Source organism: Lutjanus erythropterus, chromosome 21 (assembly GCF_056507025.1).
Source record: "Lutjanus erythropterus isolate fLutEry1 chromosome 21, fLutEry1.hap2, whole genome shotgun sequence".
Lineage (NCBI taxonomy): Eukaryota > Metazoa > Chordata > Actinopteri > Lutjaniformes > Lutjanidae > Lutjanus > Lutjanus erythropterus.
In genome coordinates this window covers 14,152,809-14,177,203 of record NC_139337.1, presented here as the reverse complement: position 1 = coordinate 14,177,203, position 24,395 = coordinate 14,152,809, and the positions used below count along the sequence as shown (strand labels likewise).

The window sequence follows — 24,395 nt, the reverse complement described above, 5'->3', positions numbered from 1 at the left end:
CTGAAAGATGCATGCAAATAAAATAAAAAACAAGACTCAAAATATTCTGAATGTGAAGAAGCTAATATGGAATATTTAACATCTGATCTTGTTGATTCCATTTTGTTTTTCCCTCCTTATCTGCACAATTCAAAATCATACACGAAATTAATACATGAAATTTGACTGTAGGAACAATGAGTAATTTCTTTGCTAATTTGGTAGAGAGCAGGTAGAGATCTGTAATTTCCTTAGGCTGCCTGACAGGCTCATTTCCATGCCGGGGCCTTTGTTTAGTTGGTTATTTATAAGAAGTGGGCCCCTGAGCCATGGTGGCGACATGCACCATCTACACACACGGCACAAAGCTATCTGGAAGTAATCCACATTGGGGACATTTGCATGGAAAATGTAACATGGATTATAATTAATCTAAAGTGACATGGGATTATAAAAGACAATGTAAATGAAGCAAGGGAAAAAGCTCTTTCTGTCTTTCCTTGCCCCTCCCCCCCCATCTCTCTCTTCCCCTCTCTATCTATCTGCCCCTCTTTGTTTAAAGGATCTTGGTCTTGGAGATGAAGTGCGCAAACACACTGCTCACTTGGTCACACTGTAATCCTTTCCCTGGAGATCTCCATACGGACACACGCACACACACACATGCACAGATCTGAACATTTCAAGCTTGCCAGAGATTTGGGGCTGAGGATGGAGATGCTAAATCTTACTACTTTAAGCTGGAAAAAGAGAAAAACAAGGCCCCGTCTCTGATGATAACCCGAGCATAACAACCCGCTGACACACCAGCTCCCTTTTGCATTTTCTGGCATTTGACTTTCTGAAACCTCCTTTAATCCAATGCAAAATAAAAACACCAAAACACACTACCAATATTATATTTGCACTGTAAACATCATCTAAGAATTTAGTGTAATCAACTAATCTTTTCTCATTAACTTAACGTGTATGTTTTAACAATATCAAGTTAAGCCAATTTTCAAATTCTAATTTTTATATTTGGACTGCTTGTAAACATGAGTTGTTCTGACTTTAAGAATTTTGAGTTGAATGACTGTACTGTTGTGAGTTCACTCAACTCATTAAATTAAATTTCCAAAGAAATATGATCAGCATTTTGGCAGATTTCCTAGCACACATTGTTTGAGAGTCAAAACTCTCTAAAGGCTACTCAGTTTTCTAGAAGAACACATGATGGAAACTTTCGTGTCTTTAATACATGTTGAGATAAATCAAGGTTTTTTCTTTCATAATAATGAAATCAACGCTAACCATGATTACACTGTAAAAATTATACAGGAATTCAGTGGAATGATTAATCATTTCTCATTAAATTAACGTAAATATAATAGTTTTATTTGTTCAAGTAAAGTGAACTTGACATTTCTAGTGTTTATTTTCAGAACACCTCAGAGCTTATTAACATTAGTTCTTCTAACTTTAAGTCTTTTGACTTGGATTGATGAACTGAATGAATGAACTGTACAGTCAACTTATATTAGCAGACTTCCCAGCATGCATTATGTGAGAGTTAAAACTATTTTATACTTTGAAGAAAACATATATGATAGTTGTTTGTTTTTACAATAATGAAAACATTGTGAGCTATAAAGTTAGCATTGAATTCTTATATTTAATTCGTTCACTTTCATTAACTGGAAACTGTTTCACGTATTGTCTTTATAGCAATGCTGGAACAAAGTAGCTTCAAAAGGAGCAGCTGTAAGATCTTTGTGTGAAAAGCAGAACTGACTCTTCAAACTGAGAAAATATAAAAAGGAAATCAAATTTGTTTGTCATTTTATCAGTGTGACTGAAGAGTTGTTTGTTCGACTTAATATCTTAAGCTTAATAAACATGATTTCTCAAGTATAACTGAATAAATATCAAGTTTATTGGACTTAAAGTTCATTTGTATTGAATCATTACAAAATTACTGCACCTTGTCTTTTCAAATTCAGTCAGCTTACATTTTTAAGGCAACCCAGACACTAATGGTTTTTAAACTTGAAACAAATAGTTTATTGCAGCGTATTTTACATTGCAAGGTTAGCATCGAATTCAGTCCCTACCCCTTTACAAATTAATATCTTAAGTTTATCGAGGTTGGTATCTCAAATTCTGTCAACTTCTTGGTTTTACATTTTCATAAAAATAAGATGACTTTGATCTAATTATGCAACCCATGTTCAGTCAACTCACATTTTAAGTTGGTTCAACTTAAAATGATTTACAGTGTGGCTTCCTAAACCATCCCAGGCGATTCCTGGAACAAATTATCTACAAAAAAAAAAAAAAAAAAGGCATACATCTCTGCTTTCTTAAATAGATTTCTGACACATCTGATAAACTACACCCGGGGACCACGAGCATACGTAAGCACGCTTTAAAGTAGGAGGGACCTGGACACTTTTTTGCATGTGTGCGGTGGTGTTAAATGACGCCGGCGGTAATATGCGGCGGTAAATGCATGGATGGTGGTTCCCCGCCAGTCCGTCAGACAGGCCTGTCAGAGAGATAGAGCTGAAAGATAGATGACTAGCTAAACTAATAGGCCCCAGCCTCACTCAGCTCTCCTTCTGCCTCATTGAGCCTCACATTATGGAGCTAGGTATGGCATGCTAGGAAGAGGAGGTGGGGAGGGAGAGCTTGAGATGGATAGAGGTTGGGAGTTGGGAAGGTGTGTGCGTGTGTGAGTTGAGGAGGGGGGGAGAAAGAGGAGAGACATTAGTAGAGGGAGAAAGAATGAGAAAGAGAACCCCATGCAATGACAGAGGGGAAAAAAAGGAGGAGAGAGACCCCATGCAATATTCATCCCTAGCCATGGATTTCCATCTCATACATAAAAAGACCATATGAATTCTTATTTGGGTAAATCAAATCTAACAAAGCCAGGGCTATCCTGACCACAGCCTCGCAGCAGAGGCATTATGTGCTCCCTACCTCGCCCAAAATAACAAAAAAAAAAAAAAAACACACCAAGCTGTCTTTTACAGATTGTTGCCCCTCCCTGCTTACAACATCGCTATTCTTACAAAACGAATAAGCAGCTCTTTCTATCTTGTGCTCTTTTTCTATCCGAGGTAATGCCGGGTGATAGGGTCACAGATTGGACAACAATTAAGGGATGGATTGAGCCAGGGAAAAAAATAGCAGAGAAAGAAAAATGAAGGGAGGGTGCAGGGGAAAAAAAAAACTAATTTAAGGGTTGCAGGGATGCGGTGCAATATTAGAAAAACATATACACAGCCCCCCCCCACCCCCCCACCCCATCTAATCCTGCGCTTATGAAAAATTAATATGTCATCGGAGAGGGCACAAGAACGAGAAAAGATTAATGCAAGGCGCTTATAAATTACAAGCACGCAAACTGATTTGATTAAAAAATAATCTGGGGCCTGGACATTGCCTGGTAATATCCACAACACTCAACTTATCCCTCTCCCTTTCTCTCTGTTTTTCCCCTCTCTCCTTCTTTCCCACTCAGTCTCCCTCTTTCTCTTTTTCTCTTTCTGTCAGATGGAAACGATTAAAGCAGGTCACATGGAGGCTAGTCAGCAGCGTTCACATGTTACACACACATGTTAGAACCTTATCTGACGCAGGGAGCGGGAGATGAGCGATAACTTAGAAAAGAAGGGAAGCTTAGAGTTCATATGTGTTTTGTACATGTGTGTGCGTAGTAGTAGTAGTAGTACAGTATGCGTGTGTGTGTGTGCGTGGACTTACGGTCGGTTCTCCTGCTGTCAGTCAAGTCTCGGTCAGTGAGGTTGTGTCCAGGCCTGGAGGAAGAGCGAGGAGGTCTCTCACCATCCTCAGCAGTGTCTTCTGAAATTCACAGAGAAAAAAAAAAAGAGACTACATTACCCATGATGCTCTCAAAAAAAGGTACATGCTGGCTGGGGCACAAGCACTGAAAAAGAAACCCCCATAGTTTATCAGATATCAGATATTACTATATCATATTAGAGTCATTTTGAAAATATTCCTGCTTGTACATGTTCAGTTAATCCTCATAAAAGCCCCTTTGCCTGCCTGTACAGTATATCTCAGCAGCAAATAATGCTTCTAGTGACTTGAACACATGTTCTGTTGAAAATAGCCCTGCCATGCCTCTTCTAGTAGGTGAAACATAATACATACATGGCCAGAAAGCGGGGAAGTTGTGTGACAACAGAGTATGTCCTACAGGGAATCTATTTCAGCCATTTTTGTAACCTCCTGACAGAAAAACAAAGTATTTAAAGTAGGACCCAGCCAGCAGTAGATTTTTGGTACAGATGTGGATATTAGGGAGTAAAACAATTTTGATATTGTCCAACATTCTTTCTACAGAATATAAATATACAGAACAAAGCACATACACATTTTTCTGCAATGATCCCTGCTGCCTTAAAATTTAAGCTGACTGACTTTGAAAAGACAAATTGAGGTAATTTTGTAATGATTCAAAACAGATAAAACTTTCTCGTCAAATAAACTTGATATTAATTCAGTTGTACTTGAGAAAACATGTTCAGGAAGCTTACAAACAATTCTTTTTACATTTTCTCATTTTGAGTTGATTTAACTCTGTAGATTTCAAGTAAGAAGAACTCATGTTTGTAAATTCTTAAGTATTCTTGAGTTTAATGCTATATATTTTAAGTTTAATCAACTTGAATAAATAAAGTATGTATATTTACATTAAGTGAATGAGAAAAGTTTCGTTGATTCCACTACATTCCTGCGTGATGTTTTACAGTGGGATAATTTACAGTTTAACAATAAACATTATTGTCCAGAATGATATCAGGGCACTTAAACAGTAAACGTTCACTGGTATTTTTTTAATAATTATGAACAACTACAAATAAAAAGGGGTAATATATTGCAAACCTAAATTAAGAAAAAAAGATGAAATATAAATAAAATACCACCTATAAAGCTAAAAAAATAAATAAATAAATAAAATGCATTATGTTCTGTAAAAAAAATCATACTGGCACATATTAAATAACATATATACTGATACTGATAAAGATTAATGATATTGTTTGACCAATATATTGGTTGGGTCCTAATTAAAATACAAAGCATAATAATATTTACTTGTCCATATATTTCCTTGTAAATCAATGCTAAAGCTTTGTCTTGTTCTTCAGTACATTTAATTCAATTGTTATTTCACATTAGACAAATATAATATTATAGCCGAGAGCAAAAAAAAAAAAAAAAAATGTTTTAACGTACACTGTAGTTGTATCAAAGATCTATACATTCTACTTAATTAAAAGTACTGGAAAAAAACAATATTAACATTATGATATATTCTATAACACACATTATAACTATAAGGTCAAGGTAAAAAAGAAGAAAAGAAGTCAAAATTAAACCAAGATCACAGGTGGAGAATGTGTAGATGTCCACTACTGTACTGTATATATAATGTGTCTATGTGTTTCTGTACACCTCTGTAAAAATGTGCGTGCGTGCACACACATGCACAGACACACAAACCAACACACACGTGCAGCTCTGTACTATTAGCAGATTAGCCTGCCCATCTCTGAGAGTTCAGCCCCTTGTTTGATAATTCTGTGTATCTGCAGTGTTCTGCCAGTGGATTAAAGTGTGTGTATGTGTGCGTGTGTGTGCTTTGTGTGTGCGTGCGTACAAGTGTGTATGTGTGTATATGTGTCGCCAGCGCAAGCTAACACTAATCCTAGCCAAGCCCCAGCGCTCCCTTTCATCCAGCCATCATTTGTCTCCGGCTGGGCTGATGTCACTTTGTAATGAATTTTGAGCAGTCTGAGAGAGGCCAGATAACCAGGCACACACACACACACACACACACACACATGCACACAAACATATATATACACACACACACATGCACACACACATATAGTACCCTCCTCCATCTCAGGGTAGCACACACAAATGCAAAATCAAACAGAAACACTTGCACACAGGCGTCAAATCATACACACACACACACAGTATCATATTCACACACACATACACACACACACACAGAGCAAAACCGTTAAAAATTTCATGTCTGCTAAACGGGGGGAAGGGGGGTCTCTTTCACCACAAACCCCTCACTCTGCCAGAGAATGAAACTGGTTTGTGTGTGTCTGTGTGTGTGTGTGTGTCTGTGTGCATGCGTGTTTGAGTGAGAATGTGTAAAAGAGCTGCGCTCATCAATCCTGCACTGCCTTAATAACCATATTTTACAACACACATGCACACACACTCACACAGAGAGACATATTCATAGAAATCAGGAAAAGGGTGCATTGAGGTCAGCGTGCATTTGCATACAATCACTTTGGCCATTGTATGACGAGCATACGGGGTCCGCGAAACCCCCCACGGAAACATGATATGATTAACCCTTTCACATTCAGCGGGGTGCACAAACGCACACACATGCAAAGACACAGACAGACACAGACTAAGTGCTGGCGCCGTTGCTTTAAGCACCAACACATTAAGTGGACATTATATACAGCATGAAATTTTCATGGCAGATGCTGGCATGTGATTGAGGAGGAAAATTCTGGTTGTGTGTGTGTGTGTTCGTATTTGTGATCACTGTTGTATTTTTTACATTTGCACATGCGTGTGATTGCCGCACACTGTCTATTTCGAGGTGTATGTGTGCATCCTTGCACATGTATGTGTGTGTGAGAGACTGGGACTGCACTCTGCTCCTGATGTTTTATTAATACGTCGGTGACAACAGGGATGAAATATCTCCTGTCAGCCAAGAGAGCCCGGGCTGCAGAAATTGCAATTTTCACTGCTGGTGCTGCAGCGTCCATCTTTGTATTTTAATTCACCTTCGTATGGAGGGAAACAGGAAGGATACCATGTGTGTGTGTGTGTGTACGTGTGTGTGTGTGCGTGTGTGTGTGTAAATGTTGTGTGTGTAGCAGGTTTTGAAAGTCCTTCTTCACTGGTTTATCTTTTCTCTATACTTGACTTTTGTTGGATGCCAAGGAAAAGCAAATGGCACAAATCGAACAGCATGTTTCACAGAAGAGTGGGAAAAGGAAGGGGAGGGAGGGAGGAGGGTCAAAATAGAAATACAGAGAGAAAAAAATAAGCTCTCCAAGATCTCACATACTGCAAGGTCAGGACAACGTCTCAAAAGAAAGAATAAAAAAAAAATTCTCAAAAAGCAGCAGGGAGAAAAAAAACACCTTTTCATCTCCTTTGTCATTGTCTGCCTTCATTCCTTCACTGCACACCACTGCATATATAAACGTATAGATGTATAAAAAATATACCTTTACTTTGATTCACATAAACCTGTCTTTTTATAACAGGTTAATTGTACATTATTATTGTCATATATTATAACTATGATAATATATATATATATATATATGTATATATATATATAACTATAAAAGGGTTCCTACACCTTTTTCAAAGTCAAATTCAAGCACTTTTTCTGCGTGCATTTTCAAGTGTTTCCAGCACATTAAAGCTGTGATAAATTATTATTAATTATTACATTATAATATAGCTATTGTGCTATAAACAACCAAAATGATGCTTCATGATAGAATTCTACAGGGGCAATAAATTAAAGGAAACTGCAACGAAGTTTCCTGCTTCAATACATGTCACCTGTCTGTAAGCACTCAGCATCCTATACAACCTGACTGAACCAATATCTGACTTATTTTATTTCTTTATCTAAAAAGTGACTAGTCAGTCAGGTTGCAATTTATTATGAAAGTAATGTAATTGAAATTTTAAGCAGTTTTAAGCACTTCATCCTTGAAAACACTAAATTAAAATTCACTCCGTATACTGTAGCTTTTAATTCATATCACAAATAAATCTAATTTTAAATTATTGACTTTAAACAAACCTGTGAGGAAACCACATGAAGTTAGAATTATAATGCATGCAATTTTTGACAGCACACTCAATGAGTAATCAGTGTTACCTTATTAAATAAACAAAGCTTTATGAGTTTAGCCTTGATTTGTTTAATACTGCTGGATACGATGTTTGCCAGAGATGATTTCACGTTTTATGTTTGCTTATCAAAGCAAATAAAATTTCCCACTTAAAGAAAGTCAAAGCTGTGATGTTTAATTGATTAGCTGTCAACTATTCAATTAATCACTTTGAGCCATTTTTGAAGAAAAAAAGGTTAGAAAATTTTAATGCGAATATTTTCTGTTCTCTTTACTCCTCTATGACAATAAACTGAATATCTTTGGGTCGTAGGTGAAACAAGACATCTGAGAATGTCATCTTTTTTCACTATTTTTGACATTTTACAGACCAAACAGTTAATCGATTACCCAAGAAAATAATCAACAGATTAATCAACAATGGAAATAATCATTAGTTGCAGCCGTGAAGAAAGACAACAAGGTAAGGAGGATCTGGGTCTGGTGAAAGAGGTCAAAGATGCAGCCAGTGCTTGATCATGACATTACTATACCACCATCTTAACTAACCTCTAGGGGGCAGTCTACCTGTAGCTAGATAGGACACAAGAGAAATGAGAGACAATGAACAGAGGGGAGGAATGAGGGTGAAGAGTGGGTGAAGGAAGAGAAAAAGAAAGAGGAAAGGAGGGGTGATCATCTGGGCCTCATCAGTGTTTTTTTTTTCACTCCTTTCCCCTTCTAGTCGGTTAGATCTGTGGCGAGTGTGTGTGTGTGTGTGTGTGTGTGCGTGCAAGCGTGCATACGGGGAATGTGTTTCCACACTGAGGACATTCCCAGACGAGCTCTCTCAATACATCAGCACAGCGTCTGCCCTCTGACTGACCCTGACAGTTACACACCGCACCAGTGTGTATGGGAGTGCGTGTGCAAACGTGTGTGTGTGTATGCGTGTGTGTGTGTGTATACACGTTTGAGTGTGGATGTGCGCCATTGATCAAGTGAGTGAGACAGTGACTGCATGTGTTTGCATGTGAGTTGTCATGTGCAAATGTGTGTGTGTATGAGTGTGTCAGAGACAGAAAGGGTTCTGCGGCAGGGACTCTTAACCATCAACTTAATCGCTACCAGAGGACGCGCAGAGCAAAACTTTCGCAGTCACCTTCCACTGCCTCTGTGCGCACACACACACACACACACACTGGGAGTGGGTCAGGCTGTGGAGGGTGTGTGATTTTGGCAGCCTGGTGGGACTCTCTTTGATGTGGGTCGGTCGGAACATTAAAGCCGGCCGGTGAGCTCGAGCTAACCACAGACCCTGGGTCCGATTACCCTGCAACCAACACCAGCCTATATTTAACCGTTAGAGAGGAAGAATAATTAAGTGACTCCTGATCACAGATACAGCCAAATCAGCCTGCTTTTACATTTAACTATTAATTGAAAGCCGGTGTAACCAATTAAATCCCTGTATGAATAACTCTCTTGTTTGTCCAATAAATAACTCCTGAAATCCCGAAACACAACATATTTGGTTTCTATGATCTTAGAAGAATCATTGTAAAACAATGTTGGTTTTAACTTAAAGAAGTTAGTGTCTGAACTGCCTTGAAATTTTTCAGTTACTGAATTTGAAATGCCAAGTTGAGGTAATTTTTATGATTCAAAACAAATAAATGTTTGTAGTCAAAAGAACCTGATCAGTTGTAACTGAAAAAACATGTTCAGAAAGCTTAAGACATTAAGTTGAACCAATGAACGTCACAAAAAAAATGATCCCCTTCTATGTTTTCTCAGTTTGAAGAGTCAGTTCTTCATTTCCCTCAAAGAACTTAAGCTTCAGGTGCTCCTGGGTCTCAGGAAAATTTGAACTCTTGAACAGTACATGCTGGAAAGTCTGCTAATATGCCGATTATTTCTTAAGAAACGTAATTAAATTAGTTGATTGAACTGTACAGCACATTCATTCAGCTCATCATTTCAAGTCAAAAGACTTCAACTTAAAAAGAACTTGTGTTTTAAGTTCTGAAGTGTTCAGCAAATAAATACAAGATATTTTAATTAACTTGAATAAATAAAATGTGTCTATTTACAATGAGAAAACTATTTGTTGACTCCAGTAAATTCCAATACGACCTTTTATAGTGTATGGTAATTTTAGTTCAAATTATTTTACAGTTGCTTAAATTGCTTTGAAAAATGTTCACAGACAAAAATAAAAAAAAAAGTTTCTGACAGATAGACGCAAGAGGACAGAAAGAGATGTTTGCAAAGAAAAAAATGGAGCAATAGACATATGGGAGATGGAGGCAATGGAGGATGTATTGAAATTGTCAGCGCAGTGAGTTTGTGTGTGTGTGTGTGTGTGTGTGTGTGCGTCCGTGTGTGTGTGTGTGTGTGTGTGTGCCCTCTAGCTGTATAATGACCTGCTCTGAGACCACTCGCTCCCCTTCCCGTCTCCCCCTAAGGGCCCATAACCGCCATGCCGGGTCATTATGTGCCCGGTGGAGGACTCAGTTGCACAGCACACAACCGTAGAGCAATGCCACGCACAGAAACTGGACACGGAGGCTCCAAAATGGCTGAATTCATTAGCTGGGGCCGAGCTGCCTCTAATTTGCTTCCTTAGGGCTAGGATGGTGCTCATTAAAGGGGTAAAGGAGTAAAAAAAAATCCTTTTTTTACATTATTGTTTAACTTAAATCATAGACACTATGAAAGCGGAGCATCAGGAGAAACGGTAATTGCTGCCAAAGAAAATATCATGAGAAATATATGAGAAATGCGAATGAAACACTAATACACTGTAAAAAGTATATTTCTGTACTAGCTGAAGTAATATAATGTTTTGAATGAATAGGGATGGCATTTTTTGTTTGTAGATTATAAATACTTGAAATTACACCCTGTTCACTCAACCTGGTATACTTATTTCAGTAAAAATGCTTCAGTTCAGTTTCTCTCAGTATTAGTACATCTGACATAATCATGTCCGCGTCTTGAGCTGCCATTTTCTTTTAGTGACTCAGAAAGAGGGTTAAGTCTAATGCAAGACAAAATTTTATTTTGTGATCTAATAACGCATTATTTTAGATATAAAATGTTCCATCTGAATTGGTAAAGTTGTGTTAGATTTTCATAAATTCACTGAACAAAACCAGCTAACATTAAGGCATGCTACCATTAACAATTACATATATTTAACTAATTGAAATAACAATAGTAATGAAAGTTACTTTTCTTGAAGCCATACTATTAGGTTGTTCAGGAGCAGTATTTTACTTTTGGCTAAGTTGCATTAATGCAAACTGTTCATTTGAATACAATCAGATTATTAAGTATCTGACTTAAAGCAATTGTGCTCATATAACTAGTTGATTTGAAAAAACTTAATTCACTTGTGTGTTACAAACTGAAGTTCGTCCAACAATTCTCTTTTCAGTGTACGTTGTATCTGTTAGGACTCTGTGTGCTACAATATTATCAGCGCTGTTGTGTTATACATCTAAAAATAATAATAAAGACTAGATGTGGTCTGCGTCCGCTGTATCTGTGGTAGTAATGCAGCCTTAATGTTTTGCGTAACACCCATGACTGCCATGTCTCCCCCACTTAGCCGTGATGTTGACGCTGATTTCTTCTTACAACTCTGGTCATGTCCCCTGTGAGACCACGTGTGCATGTCTGTGTGTGTGTGTGTGTATGTGCGGGCAACGGGGGCCCTGTGATGTCACATTCCTGCGCCGCGCGCGTGGCTCTAGTTTGGCCCCTAGGTTTTAAAGGGGAAAGCTTTGAAACATTACACCATCCCACACAGTCACAGCCATGCACACTCACACACACACACAGTCAAGGGCCAGTGGTAATACTGCCAGGGTAATAACCTTACAGACTTACTGATCTCCCCCCCTCCCGTTCTCTCACCCTCAAATCTTTATTTACCCTACTCTCCCTCTTTATCCCCCCTCTCTCCCTGTACCTTTCCCCCTGAATTTCAGCGCGTTTAACAAGCATTTAGATCTTAACCAGATGTTGTTAATGTAGCATGTCTAAAATACTAAACATCAACCCAGCGGAGAGGGGCTACAGCTCCTGCACAGGGCCTGGGAATAACTGACACACACTCGCATACACACACACACACACACCTGCACTCCCTCACACACACCTACACACGAAAACCCCTCTGCACATATAACACACATTTACTCCCACGCAGCGTTCAACGTATTTCATGCACAGAGGTCCACAGCCCACATGCTAACATGTAAACAGACACACACCAGCACAAGCAAACACACGTGTTTCCATCCACACGCTCCACGATCCACCCACACCCACCCACTCATTGCTTAAAACACACGAGAACTTATTACACCAGCAAAAAAAAAATATCTATTGTTTCAGGTCGACTCTGAAAGCCAGACAATGGGATTGTCACATTTAATACGCTCCTGGTGTGAATGTCAATAAGTTGAACTGACAGAATAAGCTGAAAAAATGACTTTTGTGTAAAAAACGCTTGTATCAGCAGCTCCAAATTTGCTTTGTTGTTGTCAATTACGACTTCCTGAGACACTTCATTGTATTTTCTTTCGCTCAAATTGCCCACTCCGCTGTCTTGCAGGCGACTAACAAAACACCTATTACTCCTTTGAAAAAAAAGAGAAAAAAGAAAATCATATGAATAAACATAGCCAAGATTAAAGGCTTGTATGTCTTGCTTGCTGCGCAGACAGAAACTGTTGTTTCGTGTTAAGAGGGGTTTCATTTTCAGCGCTGCGAGCACTGGGGGGGATGATGTTAATGATTCTTTAATAGCAAATACAAAAGGTTTTCACAGGACAAAAATATGGCTTCAAAAGGTTCAGTGGAGGAGAAAAAAAACTGCCGCAACACCTGGCCTTATACAATAGGGCTAGCACACCTACTGTACACCTCCACACGTGTGCACACACACACACACACACACACACACACACACACACACACACCTGCATCTTACACAACAGCCATATTGCATTTCGGCTGTTTGAATCACCTTAGGCTGAGTAGGTGAATTGAGGAGGCGGCACGGCAAGCTTACTGAGGGATTTAGGAATAATTTGAAAAGAAGATTCCTCTCCTCTGTTTCATCTCCCCCCCTCCATCTCTTTCTTTATTTTCTGTTTTTCCTGGTCTTTTATGATTCTGCGGTCCAATATTTATCTAGCCTCTGATTATAAACATCTGGCCGATGGGGCAGTCTGCACAGCGGCAGCCGCAAAACACACACGCACACACACACACACACACACACACTCTGAGAGAGTCACACACATAGTGGAAATATCACACACGCTCACCAACGTGACCCTGTCAGGTCCAGACCGGAGCACGGAGGGAGGGAGAAACAGACAGAGACAGAGGGAGAGAACTAGGAGCTGAGGGTTAATGGCCTTCCCATCTCTGTGATAAGAATTCATTCTGTTCTATTACCAGCACTTATCTACAGAGGCTGCTGTCTTTCCCTCAAAAACACACATACACACACATACACACACACACACACACACACACACACACACACACACACACACACACACACACACACACAGGCACAGTGAGGGTCCGAGATCGATAGATGAACCTAATGAAGAAAGCAGCTGTTTCTCGGCATACCTGCTCAACTCTATCAGCCCAAAAAGATCTCCCTGCCGCATTCATCTGTCTATCTATCCATCCATTTATCTATCCACCTATCTATCCATCTGTCCATCTATTTTTATATCTTTTCACACAGCTATCCATCCATATACCTAGTCTATCCGCTTCTTGGTGCCTCCATTTATCCCTCTATCTGTCCATCCATCCATCACTACACTGGTAAACAAAGATACCAGCAGGATAGATATAGTTTCCAGTTGACCAGACTGGTCCTTGTCATGTATTCAAGGTTTATTTATTTTCCGGGAACTAATACGAGGCAGGGAATCAGGGAATCTAATAAAATGGCTGCCATGGTTTAAGAGAATGGCCGTGTGTGTGTGTGTGTGTGTGTGTGTGTGTGTGTGTGCGTCTATGCTTAAAATAGGCCTGTGACGGGCAGTGGCCAAATGGATAATGCTTAAACAGATCTTTATCCTATTGGGCTACTGTCCCGTTTTTAGCTGCATAAAAACCATCTGCTTTCAGAGCCACCAAAAACAAGACTGTAATCCTGGATAGAAATCAAAGAAAAGATTTAAGTAGATAGAAAGGACAGATAAAAATACAGTTATAGGATCATGGAAAGTTGTATTGTTTATCGGTGTCCAGTTTTTCATCGATTCATTTCTTGAACAAGTAAAACTTAGAGACTAGAGGGAACACAGACGTGAATGACGAAAAAGCACACATTTATGATATGTCAAAATATAATGCAGTTTAAAAAAAAAACAAAAATTCTAACAAGCAAGGGTCAATACTGAAGCCACTTTTTAAAAACTCTTCATACAGTCTCAACACCAACATGTATTTTGGCAGTTATAGAAATCTCACCTCCAAATTTTATACATAATTCAAAATAAGCTCATGTGACCAAAAACACTGTCAACAATTCAGAAAATCCTACACTGTCACTCTCAACACACTGACCTAAAAACACTGAGGAATATTTTAAGTTTGAAGGATTTTTTTTTCACATAAATCAGTATTTCATTATGGAATTAAGTCTTTCCCTTAATTGACTGTCTTTAATTTAATATATGTTATTTTTTTCCCATATTTTTGCATGTAGTAATTTACTGTGCTTGTGAAAAAGAAAAAGTTGAAACAAACAAAACAAACACACACAAAAAAAATCCTGCATTTCCAGTGCTGCAGCACTAACAACACGTATAGTATCACTCACACCGTACAGTACTGTGTACCACCCTTTTGTCTGTTTGGTGGCGTCATATTATTGTAAATATTTGACTAAGATTTTCCACATATTTCAATATGGTTACTGCAGAAATGTGAGAAATATGCTGTCATTCTGTTTTAGCATTTGAAAATGTGGTCATTGAATACATTTTGCGTGAAAGCAATGAAAAATTGTTGACTGTGTGAAGAGTTTTGACAATTTGACTCTATGTTTTGTACGCATGCTGTTTCAAATTTAATTCTTAGCCAGGATAACAACATGTTTGTGTAATTTACACTGAGAGAAATGTGACAAAAAAATTACTTCCATTTCCATTCATTCTATTCATTTTCAATTCTTTTCTATAACTACATTCCTTAATGTTGGGAGCTTTATATGAGTCTGGAGCACCACATAGCTATCATTAGTTCATAACAATTTCATATGCTGACAATAAGTCCATGTGACACGTCTTTTGCCATGGAGGAGTGTGCAAAACAAAAATGTGTGCATCATCAGGGCCTTATTATGTGTTGAGGTTAGGCAGGATGGCAGGACTCCTCAACATAAGAAGAATAGAGTCACGGAAGAAAAAGAAAAATATCTTCAAGCCCAAATATTCATTAGGTTGCTCAGAATCATCTCCAAAATGACCACATGGAACCTGTAATACATGGGTACATATGCTCACATGCAACACACAACCTGGGGCAACTGCCCCGGAGATGGTATTCGCAGACGGTTACAAATAAGGAGTGTTGGCTTTCCTCTGACTTTCTCAAAAACATGCAAAAAATGTCCATTTCATTACTGGCTAAACAATGTCATATGGGCCCCCACTGGCCCTAATAGAAGCAGACAAAGACAGAGCAGCACACATATGCTTCGAATAAATCAGATTACTGAGGGAGAGTGGGGGAGAGAAAGAGTGAGAGAAAGAGGGAAAGAAAGAGAGACACCGCCAGACACTTAGAGGATTGACAATATTCCCTTTTCTTGCTACCTCCACCCCTCCCCTTTCTCCTTGCCTTCACTTTCTTAACCCCCCCGCAGCGGGATCTGTTTTAGATTTGAGCCAGTGCTAGAGCCATATCTCTACCTTATCTCTGCTAGCCGTCAGAAAACAGAAAGCTCCATGTTTCCATGCATTAGACTCCCAGCCCCTGACACGCCACTTGAAAATCTCACAGCCCCTCAAAATGGTTGAGCAGGAGAATAAAACAGCAAAGATATCATTTAATCAAATGAAATGCAGGTTACCGGGTTGCATTGATATCAGTTTTTTGGAGTGCGCTCGGATACGGCGTCATATCAAAGAAAATGTCAGCCGTGAAAATTATGGAAATGTATTTTTGGCATTGTGACAACAAATGTCACCCAAAATCCCCTAAAATGAGATCAGTCTTCGAGAGCCACAAAGCATCATTAACCTTATTTTGAAAAGCCATCAGAATTTGAGGGGCTGTGACATTTTTTACCCCCCTGACCACCTCTGGGTATCGACCCCCGTGAAGACATCCTATTGAGTTTTTGGCTCCAATTATGCCAAAGCTCTTCTCTGATGACTGTAAAGGGAAGTATTGATTCTCCTTAAAGTTGTAACAAAAAAAAGAGAGCGCAGACAGGGTGGGGAATATGTTAACAATTTGAAGAAAAAGGAAAAATCAATATTCAAATGACTCCTTATATTGATTTATAATTAAGTCTTAATTGCGGCTAGGCTTGGACTTTCAAACTGCCCCGTGACGTTAGCCGGGAAAGAAGATAGGGGAACATTATTGATACACTTTAACAGTGGTGGTCGCCCAGACATTGATTCAGACGCTTTGCGGTGCCTTTGGCATGCTCTGAGGATCTAAATGCACACGCACACATACATTTCTGAGAAGAGACGCACATACACCTGCACGCACAAACAAACGCACACACCTAAGTGAACTAACACAGCATAATTAACCTTCATCCGGGAAAAGTCAGGGCTGCCTTATCTGCAAACTTGACTGTGCATGTGTGTGTATGCGTGTCCATGTGCTCTAATTACACCATTAGGTGTGGAACTGATTGACTTCAGATGGGGTTGTGGAAGTATTATTCTGGACAAAATAAGTGAGTGAAAGGAGTGTGTGTGTGTGTGTGTGTGGGTGTGTGAAATGTATGCTTATTTAAACTTGCATTTCTTTGTGATCTGAGTGTGTATGTTGCTTCAACCCATGTGGCAATGTGTGAGTGTGTGTTCATGCTCTAATCTGTGTGTGTATTTGTCCCCACGGGCCTAATCAGGTATCAGATACCTTTTGTTTTGGGAGCTCATTGATGGATGAAATCTTTATCTGTGCTATTGATCAGGAGGGCGCGGGTCCTAAACTGTCTGTCTAGCTGCCTGCCTGCTCCGGCTCTAACAAGATTGCCAGGGCCGAGTATATCAGTTAACATTTAATCAATGGCAGCTTAAGACACTGGGGCTAAGGGAAAGAAGCCCACCGCTTCAGCCCCCTGCCCCAAACCATTACCCGGGATTGAAGGGGGAACTATACTTGTGTGTGTGTGTGTGGGTTCCAGATGATTACAAGGGATTGGGTCTGGTTGATCACATGTCTTCAGGGGACAGAGGTGTGTGTATGTGTGCGTCAGTGTTTACAGGCATGCGAGTGCTGGCTTGTCGATACATGTTAATACGTCAAAAACGCCAGAGGGGGCTGGTGTGTGCTGCGCTGCTCAGAAGAAAATGGGAAAACTGAATGAAGTGACTGATGTGTTGGAAAAAAAAATCGCCATTCAAATTAAGTGAAGGCTTCAAATTGAACACGGCTGTGTGTGTGTGTGAAAAAACACACACACTGCAGTGGAAAGATATGACATATCAGGCAATGCGTGATTTTTTTTTTTCTGCCGCGTTTGCAAAAAGCCCCCTGATGGTAAAATGCAAAAAAGGACAGTCAGCAAAAAAGAAATATGATCTCTTAGACTTTTTTCTCGCTTTTTATTTTACCATCAGCTCATCTTACTGTAAATGAAACCCCATCAGATCTAAGAGGCAGATCCTTCATCTCCCATCTCCAATTTCTTCTTTCATTTTCTTATTCATGCTATCGCTAGACCTCATCATCATCAAATCTCATTTTGAGAGAATTAAAGATGTACTTACACTATTTGCCTATGCATTTTCAGTGCGCGCGAGTGTGTGAATGAGGGTGTAGGTGTGTGCGTTTGTCAGGGGGTTGCTTTGACGGGGGAAGCCCTTCTCACGTCCCTGCCTTTCGTCCAAAGCCTGGGAGATTCCCACCACCAAAAATCAATGTGTGTGAGAGCATATGTGCGCCTGTGTGTGTGTGTGTCAAGGTTTTGTAAGACAAATCTCTCCAGCGTGCGCCGCTTTAGTGCTATTGAACCAGGCTTCGATCACTCGGCCACTGTGAATAATGCAAGGGAGGCTACTGCTCACTTACAGCACAGGATGCTTGTGTGTGTGTGTGTGTGTGTGTGTGTGTGTGTGTGTGCGCGCGTGTGTGACAGGATGGTCCTTTTTCCTTCTTGCAAATGCAACAGGGCAGTTCTTCGACGTTCCTCCACTTGGCCCTCTTAATCTCGTGTCAGATACAGGAACTCCCACATTGATACTGTCTCTTTGAGTGTGTGCGCCACGTGTGTGTGTGTGAGTGTGTGTGTGTGTGTGTGTGTGTGTGCGCTGGAGGCTCCTACAGTAGACGGGAAGAGCTTAACTCGAGCGGACAGCTCAGGCCTGCACTTTGACACACCCTGACTCATTACATACAGCCGGCACACAGTGGAATATTGTCATTAAAAAAGACAATTAGATGCGAAGTCAAGGGAGCATCGCTTACACACACATGGACACACACGCCTGGAAATATAGGTGAACACTCTCTCGTCTTCATATCCCCAGGTATGTGAAGCGGAGATATTAATAATCACGATGTTACAGAGTAATTAAAATGATTCCAAATGATGTGTGTGTGTGTGTTTTGAGTGTGTGTGTGAGTCTTTCTGTTAATTAAGCTGAATGATTTGATATGACACAAACCATAATGCTTTAATGGTGTCCTATACTTGATGTGGCTGGAGGGGACGACAGTTGATGGGGCTACAGGGAGAGACAAGGCGACACACACACACACACGCACAAAAACAGATACAGCTGCTCATTGGCTCTGCCTAAGAGGAGCATCTCTTTTTTCGACATAATTATCTGTGTCATCACTTATGAGGCAATTAAACAAACATCAGTTCCTATTTCCTCTCCCTCCGTCTCTTCTCTCTTCTTATTCCTCTTCCTCGTCCTTTCCTCTCCTGCCATCTGCTCTCCCATTGCCTCGCCTCCTCTGCTCTTTTTTATTTAATCTCCTCCTTTTTCCTCTCCTCTCCTCTCCTCTCCTCTCCTCTCCTCTCCTCTCCTCTCCTCTCCTCTCCTCTCCTCTCCTCCTCTTCTTCCTCCCCTCCTCCTGTGTGACTCCAGACAAGGTTTCAATTTCAGCATGCTGATTGTCTCATTGCCGACTCTATGCATGTCTAACACTTACTGGCACTCTGGGGACCGGCAATACACACCATAGAATGCCTATCACACTCCCACACGTTTCTGGTGAGTGTGTGTTCGTGTTTGTGTGCGTGTGAGTGTGTGTGTGTTTGTGTGTAAGGGGTGATGAGGGTGTAAAATGCCTATTACGCTGAGAGTCTGGTCTCTCATACACTGGAGAGAATTCTCTGGCGCCTAAAGAGCAGAAAATTGCAATGCTCCTCTTCCTCACTCCCCATTAACCTGCTTTTGAAACAAAGGCCTCGCCAAGGTGTGTGAGTTTGTGTGTATGTGTGTGTGTGTGTGTGTGTGCCCATTAGCCCCATGTGCCATCATGGGTAAAGCACCTTGTGTGCCCAACCAAGCAGAAAAAACAGTGTCTTTTGTGCATATAGCTTATGTTCTGCTCTTAGGGGTCTTTCCACGTTAAAATAATAACAAAGATGTAGTTTTATGATGTCTTGAAATAGTATGGGATCATGGGAAGTGTTATCTTCACTTTTAAAAAAACACCATGTTACGTTCAGTCACACGCGCCAACTTCCTTCTTTACTTACTGACGTATCCGACATATCCCGTATCATAAGGTTATAGCAACTGGCAAGTAGCTAGCAATGGCTAACATGAAACGCACCATTACCTAGAAAAAATTACAGATTTTTCTGCGTTTTAACATTGTTGGAAACATTTGGAATAATGTCAGTACACAGACAGATTTTTCCTTGCTGTATAAAGGCCGCTGCCCCTTTACAACACCTTCTGCTCACCAACTTTCCGGCTCTCCAATGTGTCACCCAGATTTTGTGAAATGTATATTTTCTTGCCCCTAAATGAACTTGTCAGTCATTTTTTTTCCTTCTTCCTTCCTTCCATCCTTCATAAAAAAAATGGCAAAGGGAGATGGCATCTTATGAAGAGCCTCGAGATGAGTAAAGCAGCGGGCATATTTGTCTAATTTGCACAAAGACATCCACATCAAAGCACAAATCAAGACCCAGGCTCATTCAATGGATTTTTATCAGTCTATCCATTTCTTGTTCTTTTTTTTCTTCCAGCATCCTTTTTCCTCCTCTCTCACTGTCACATTCCTCTTTCTCTCTCTATTTTCAGAGCGTTATTAGAACATGATAAAAGCGAAAGGGATGTCATGACACGGGACCCCCTGTTAGCATTAGGAGTTGGGAGAGAAACGAACGAGAGAATGAAAGGGGGGTTGGGGGGGGTGGAAGGGGAGAGAAAAGATGAAAGAGATTTGTCTGGAAATTATTGCGCACAAGGCATTGATTCTCTGCTTTAATCTCACACAGTGTGCTCAAATTTCCTATTAGGGAGATGAAGAAAAGGAGAGAGAGAGAGGGAGATGGGTCTTATTCACATAGGTGGGGAGGTGAAACTTGGCATGTCTCTTGGTGTTTCTTTGGGCAGATGGGCAGACAAAACAGATAATTTCCCTTGCTCTGGAAAGAGAAGCAATGTTCAGAATCTTTATTGCTTACACTTTATTTTACAGTATACTAATACGATGTAACAAGCCATACTTCGTATAAAATAAAAATGAAAACAAGAAATAATATGTTCTTTGTTTGACAGTATTATATCCTTTATTAGAGTTTTATTAGACTTTATAGAGGTAATTAGGAACAGAGCTATACTGTAAACTAAAGTAAAATCAAACATCTCCTACTTCTACAGTTAAAAACAATATCTAAACCAGATCTATGATTTAGAAGTGAAGGCCAAAAATATAGCAATAGAGGAATATTTTGCTTACACTTTAGCCTTTGCAATTTAGTTTACTGTACAGTTCTGTTATAATGTGTCCGTAATTACCCTGTAATAAACTTTAATAAGGCTTTATTTAGGATACAACCACTGTCTAATAAAGCACATATTATTTCTAGTTTTTGTTTAATTTGATACAAAGTAGAGCTTGTCATGTCTTATTTCTGTAAAGAAACAAGTGTGACCTCTTCTTTTTTTTTATTTGTGCTGTCTAGCTTTTAGGCCTTTAGTCTGCTGTGAGTAAACATTAGAGGGCTATTGCTACTGAACCGCTGGAGGGGTACGACAAGCCACTGACAGCTGCTATAGCTGCAAAGCTTCCTCCGGTTAGCGACGATTAGCCTGGGCTATAGGTAATCAATAGTTGCTATCAATTCCATACCTCCCACTGATGGATGAGGTAAAGGAAACAGAGAGCAGAGTGAGGAAGGAGGGAGAAGAATGTGTCGCTGCTGCTGCGAGGAATGGCAGAAATTCTCCCTGACAATGCTGCCACCTAAAGTAATGTCCTTGCGTTCTTCTTTATGTGTGCATATAGGCTGCCTTAAATGTCCATCTGTGAATTGAATCATCGCGTTCTGAGATTAGCGGCTGCTTGGACCCAGTGAGCGTACTGCCTGGTTACCACGGCTCCGGCTCCACACGGCCCTCCTCCCATCACCGGATTGTTTGTCTTAATGCTGTGTGACACGGCCCATTGTTTTGTCCATCTGTGGTTAAGAGTCAGTGGACAGAGGGTGTATGAGGGGATTGGAGGAGAGAAAAGAATGGAGGTGAGGGGAGAAGAAAATAAAGAAGATCAGGGGTGAAAAGGGGCAGGAGGAGGAGGAGGAGGGGAAGAGAAAAGGATGAAGGTAGGGGGGAAAAAAGGAAAGAAACAAGATGGGGACAGGAGCTGAGAGGTGAAAAAAATTATTTAAAGAGGAAGGTCAGAAAGAAGGGAAAACATGCAATAACCCAGTGATTTCAATATGCTCCTCAGACTTTACATTCACCACTTCCTTTTGCTTTCAGCTCCATATGGAGCAGGGCCTTAAGCTCTTTGTGATATCACTGACGTGAAAGACGTCCTGGCCCTGTGACGCCAGCCCCCTCTTCAAAGGGTTAAGTCATATTTAGTATGCGTCCTCATAGCCCCACGGCTTTGTATTGTAAATAAGACTAATGTGGCATTGGTCAGGTATGCTAATTCAGATAATCAGCGCAATTTCTGCAAATTATAACTGTCAGTGTGGTGGGCACAGAACCTTGGCGGAAAACATGAGGGAACAATTTAGCCCGGGTAATACCCCTCCACCAAAGAGCTGCTCAACTCAAAGAAAAACAATCGGCCTGAGCCCATACCGCCCCGACACACCATTTCAAAAATAGTTTATGGTGAACGAGGCTCATTTTTTTCTGAGGCACAAGTCAGCCTGCTGCCCTTTTTTTTTCCTATGTGCACACACAGACCGCAAAGTAATTATAATTCGCTTGGATGGAATTATTCAAAAAATGACCACATCTTTTACTCCCTCAGCCATAGAGAATATGGTTTTGGGAAATTTGGGGGTAAATTGCTACTTGCCGAAAATATAATAATATACATATATGAATGTGTCTTATTTTGATTTGACAAATGATTTAAAATGCAGCGTATTGTCTCCAACTAATTGTACAGCAATAAAAAGCTACATACTTTTCAAAAATCCTCTTGGGTAAAATCACATCACTCTCATCAGAATAGTTCTCCCCTGGAACTGCATTTTGCTCATGTCGGGCACATAAAATAACATTCCACATTTTTATTATGCGAGGAATGGATCCCGCCTGTCTGAAATCTGTGGACTTTACCTTTTATGTAAGTAACTTCCTGCTTCACAGTAAATGAGAAAGAAAAGGTCACAAATAATTTATTAACTGTTGGCAATCAGCTGTTTAGAAACCAATCAATATGCAATATAATTAGCTGCCTTAACCCATTAAACATCTAATGCAAACACAGATGTCTGCTGGATAAATACATCAGAGAGATGGCATGAGCAACAGGGCCGCAAAAGGGTAACTAAAAAGGACAAAATTGTCAGTCTCACCTACTGCATTCTGACTTGAAAAAGAAAATGGCCACCGCTGCGCTAACTCCAGCGGTTAGCTCGATCTGGGTGTGTGTCGCATCCTTTCTCTCACTCCTCCGGCCATCCGTGACTGTTTATGTAATGGCCACAAATTACTGAGACAAACCCTGGAAATAGACTTCTGTCTGAGGAGAGACCTTCTCGAAAAAAAGAAGAAGAGAACCGCTGGAATGGCGAAACCACCCCCGCCACCCAGAGGAAAAAAAAAAAAAAGTAGAAGATGAAGGAGTGAAAGTGAAGGAGGGAGGAGGGAAAACCTAATACCTCAAAAGATGCCTTGGTGTCATCACATTGAAATGCTCTTTTGAGAGACAACAAAGCCCTTTCCCACATTGAAAGCTGAATGATCATTTCTGGTGCTTTGAGTTCACAAACATACAGTTTGGGTTGGGTAAATTTGGAAACGAGGAATGTCAGCGCACTTGGAAACAAGCAAGATGGCACACTTTTTCTCGGTCCATATAGAGATCCACAGTCCCTTCCCTTCCAGTGGACCACCACTGGAAAAATATATACAGTAGTCAATGGTGAATATTTTTTTTATTTATGCTATAAATTATGCATATGATGTTTATCAATATAAATGATGAATTTACAAGTCAAGAAAGTCACTGATTGTCATAAAACTGTTGGAAGTATATGACTGTGAAGATGCGTTATTAGAAAGACTACACACTCATAAGTCGTGACTTTCTCCCTCCTGTGTGCTTTCCTACTGAGATGAGAGCTATAGTTCACTGAGTGGTTTCACACAAAACTAAACTATAACAAACTTACCACAAATTGCACTGTTATTGACTTGTTAAAGTAACTTTTAAATTGAGAAACAGCATATGTGTAATTCATGGTACAATTCAAGGGGACTACTTGACTGCTGCTCATATTTTTTTCCCTAAGTGAGATCCAATGGGGCACCCAGGAAGGAGGAGGGACGTTGCTTCTCTAGTGCATCTCTTCCTGCTGGACGCATAGACACACATCTACGTCCACACAGAAGCACATATAGCGATAATAAGTGTCCATTAGGCTCAGTTTGTAGCCTACAGCTGCTATGTAAATGGTTAGCACAGCTACGCTAATTTGACCAAAAATGTCCCAGAGCCTTATCACTCAGAGAAAACAAAAGGCTCTGGACTCACATACACAGACTCACATTTACACACACGTACAACCACACACACACACACGATAAAAGT

General features: G+C 40.2%; 1 protein-coding gene across 3 annotated transcripts in view; it reads right to left on the bottom strand.

Moving 5' to 3' along the window:
• The window catches only part of zfhx4 (zinc finger homeobox 4), a 102,304-nt gene that overhangs the window by 17,949 nt on the left and 59,960 nt on the right, over positions 1-24,395 (bottom strand). For all 3 annotated transcript variants that reach the window (XM_084710327.1, XM_084710326.1, XM_084710328.1), the window contains exon 7: positions 3,730-3,828. In XM_084710327.1, the coding sequence (XP_084566453.1) occupies positions 3,730-3,828 (99 nt within the window). The remainder of the gene's footprint in view (positions 1-3,729; positions 3,829-24,395) is intronic.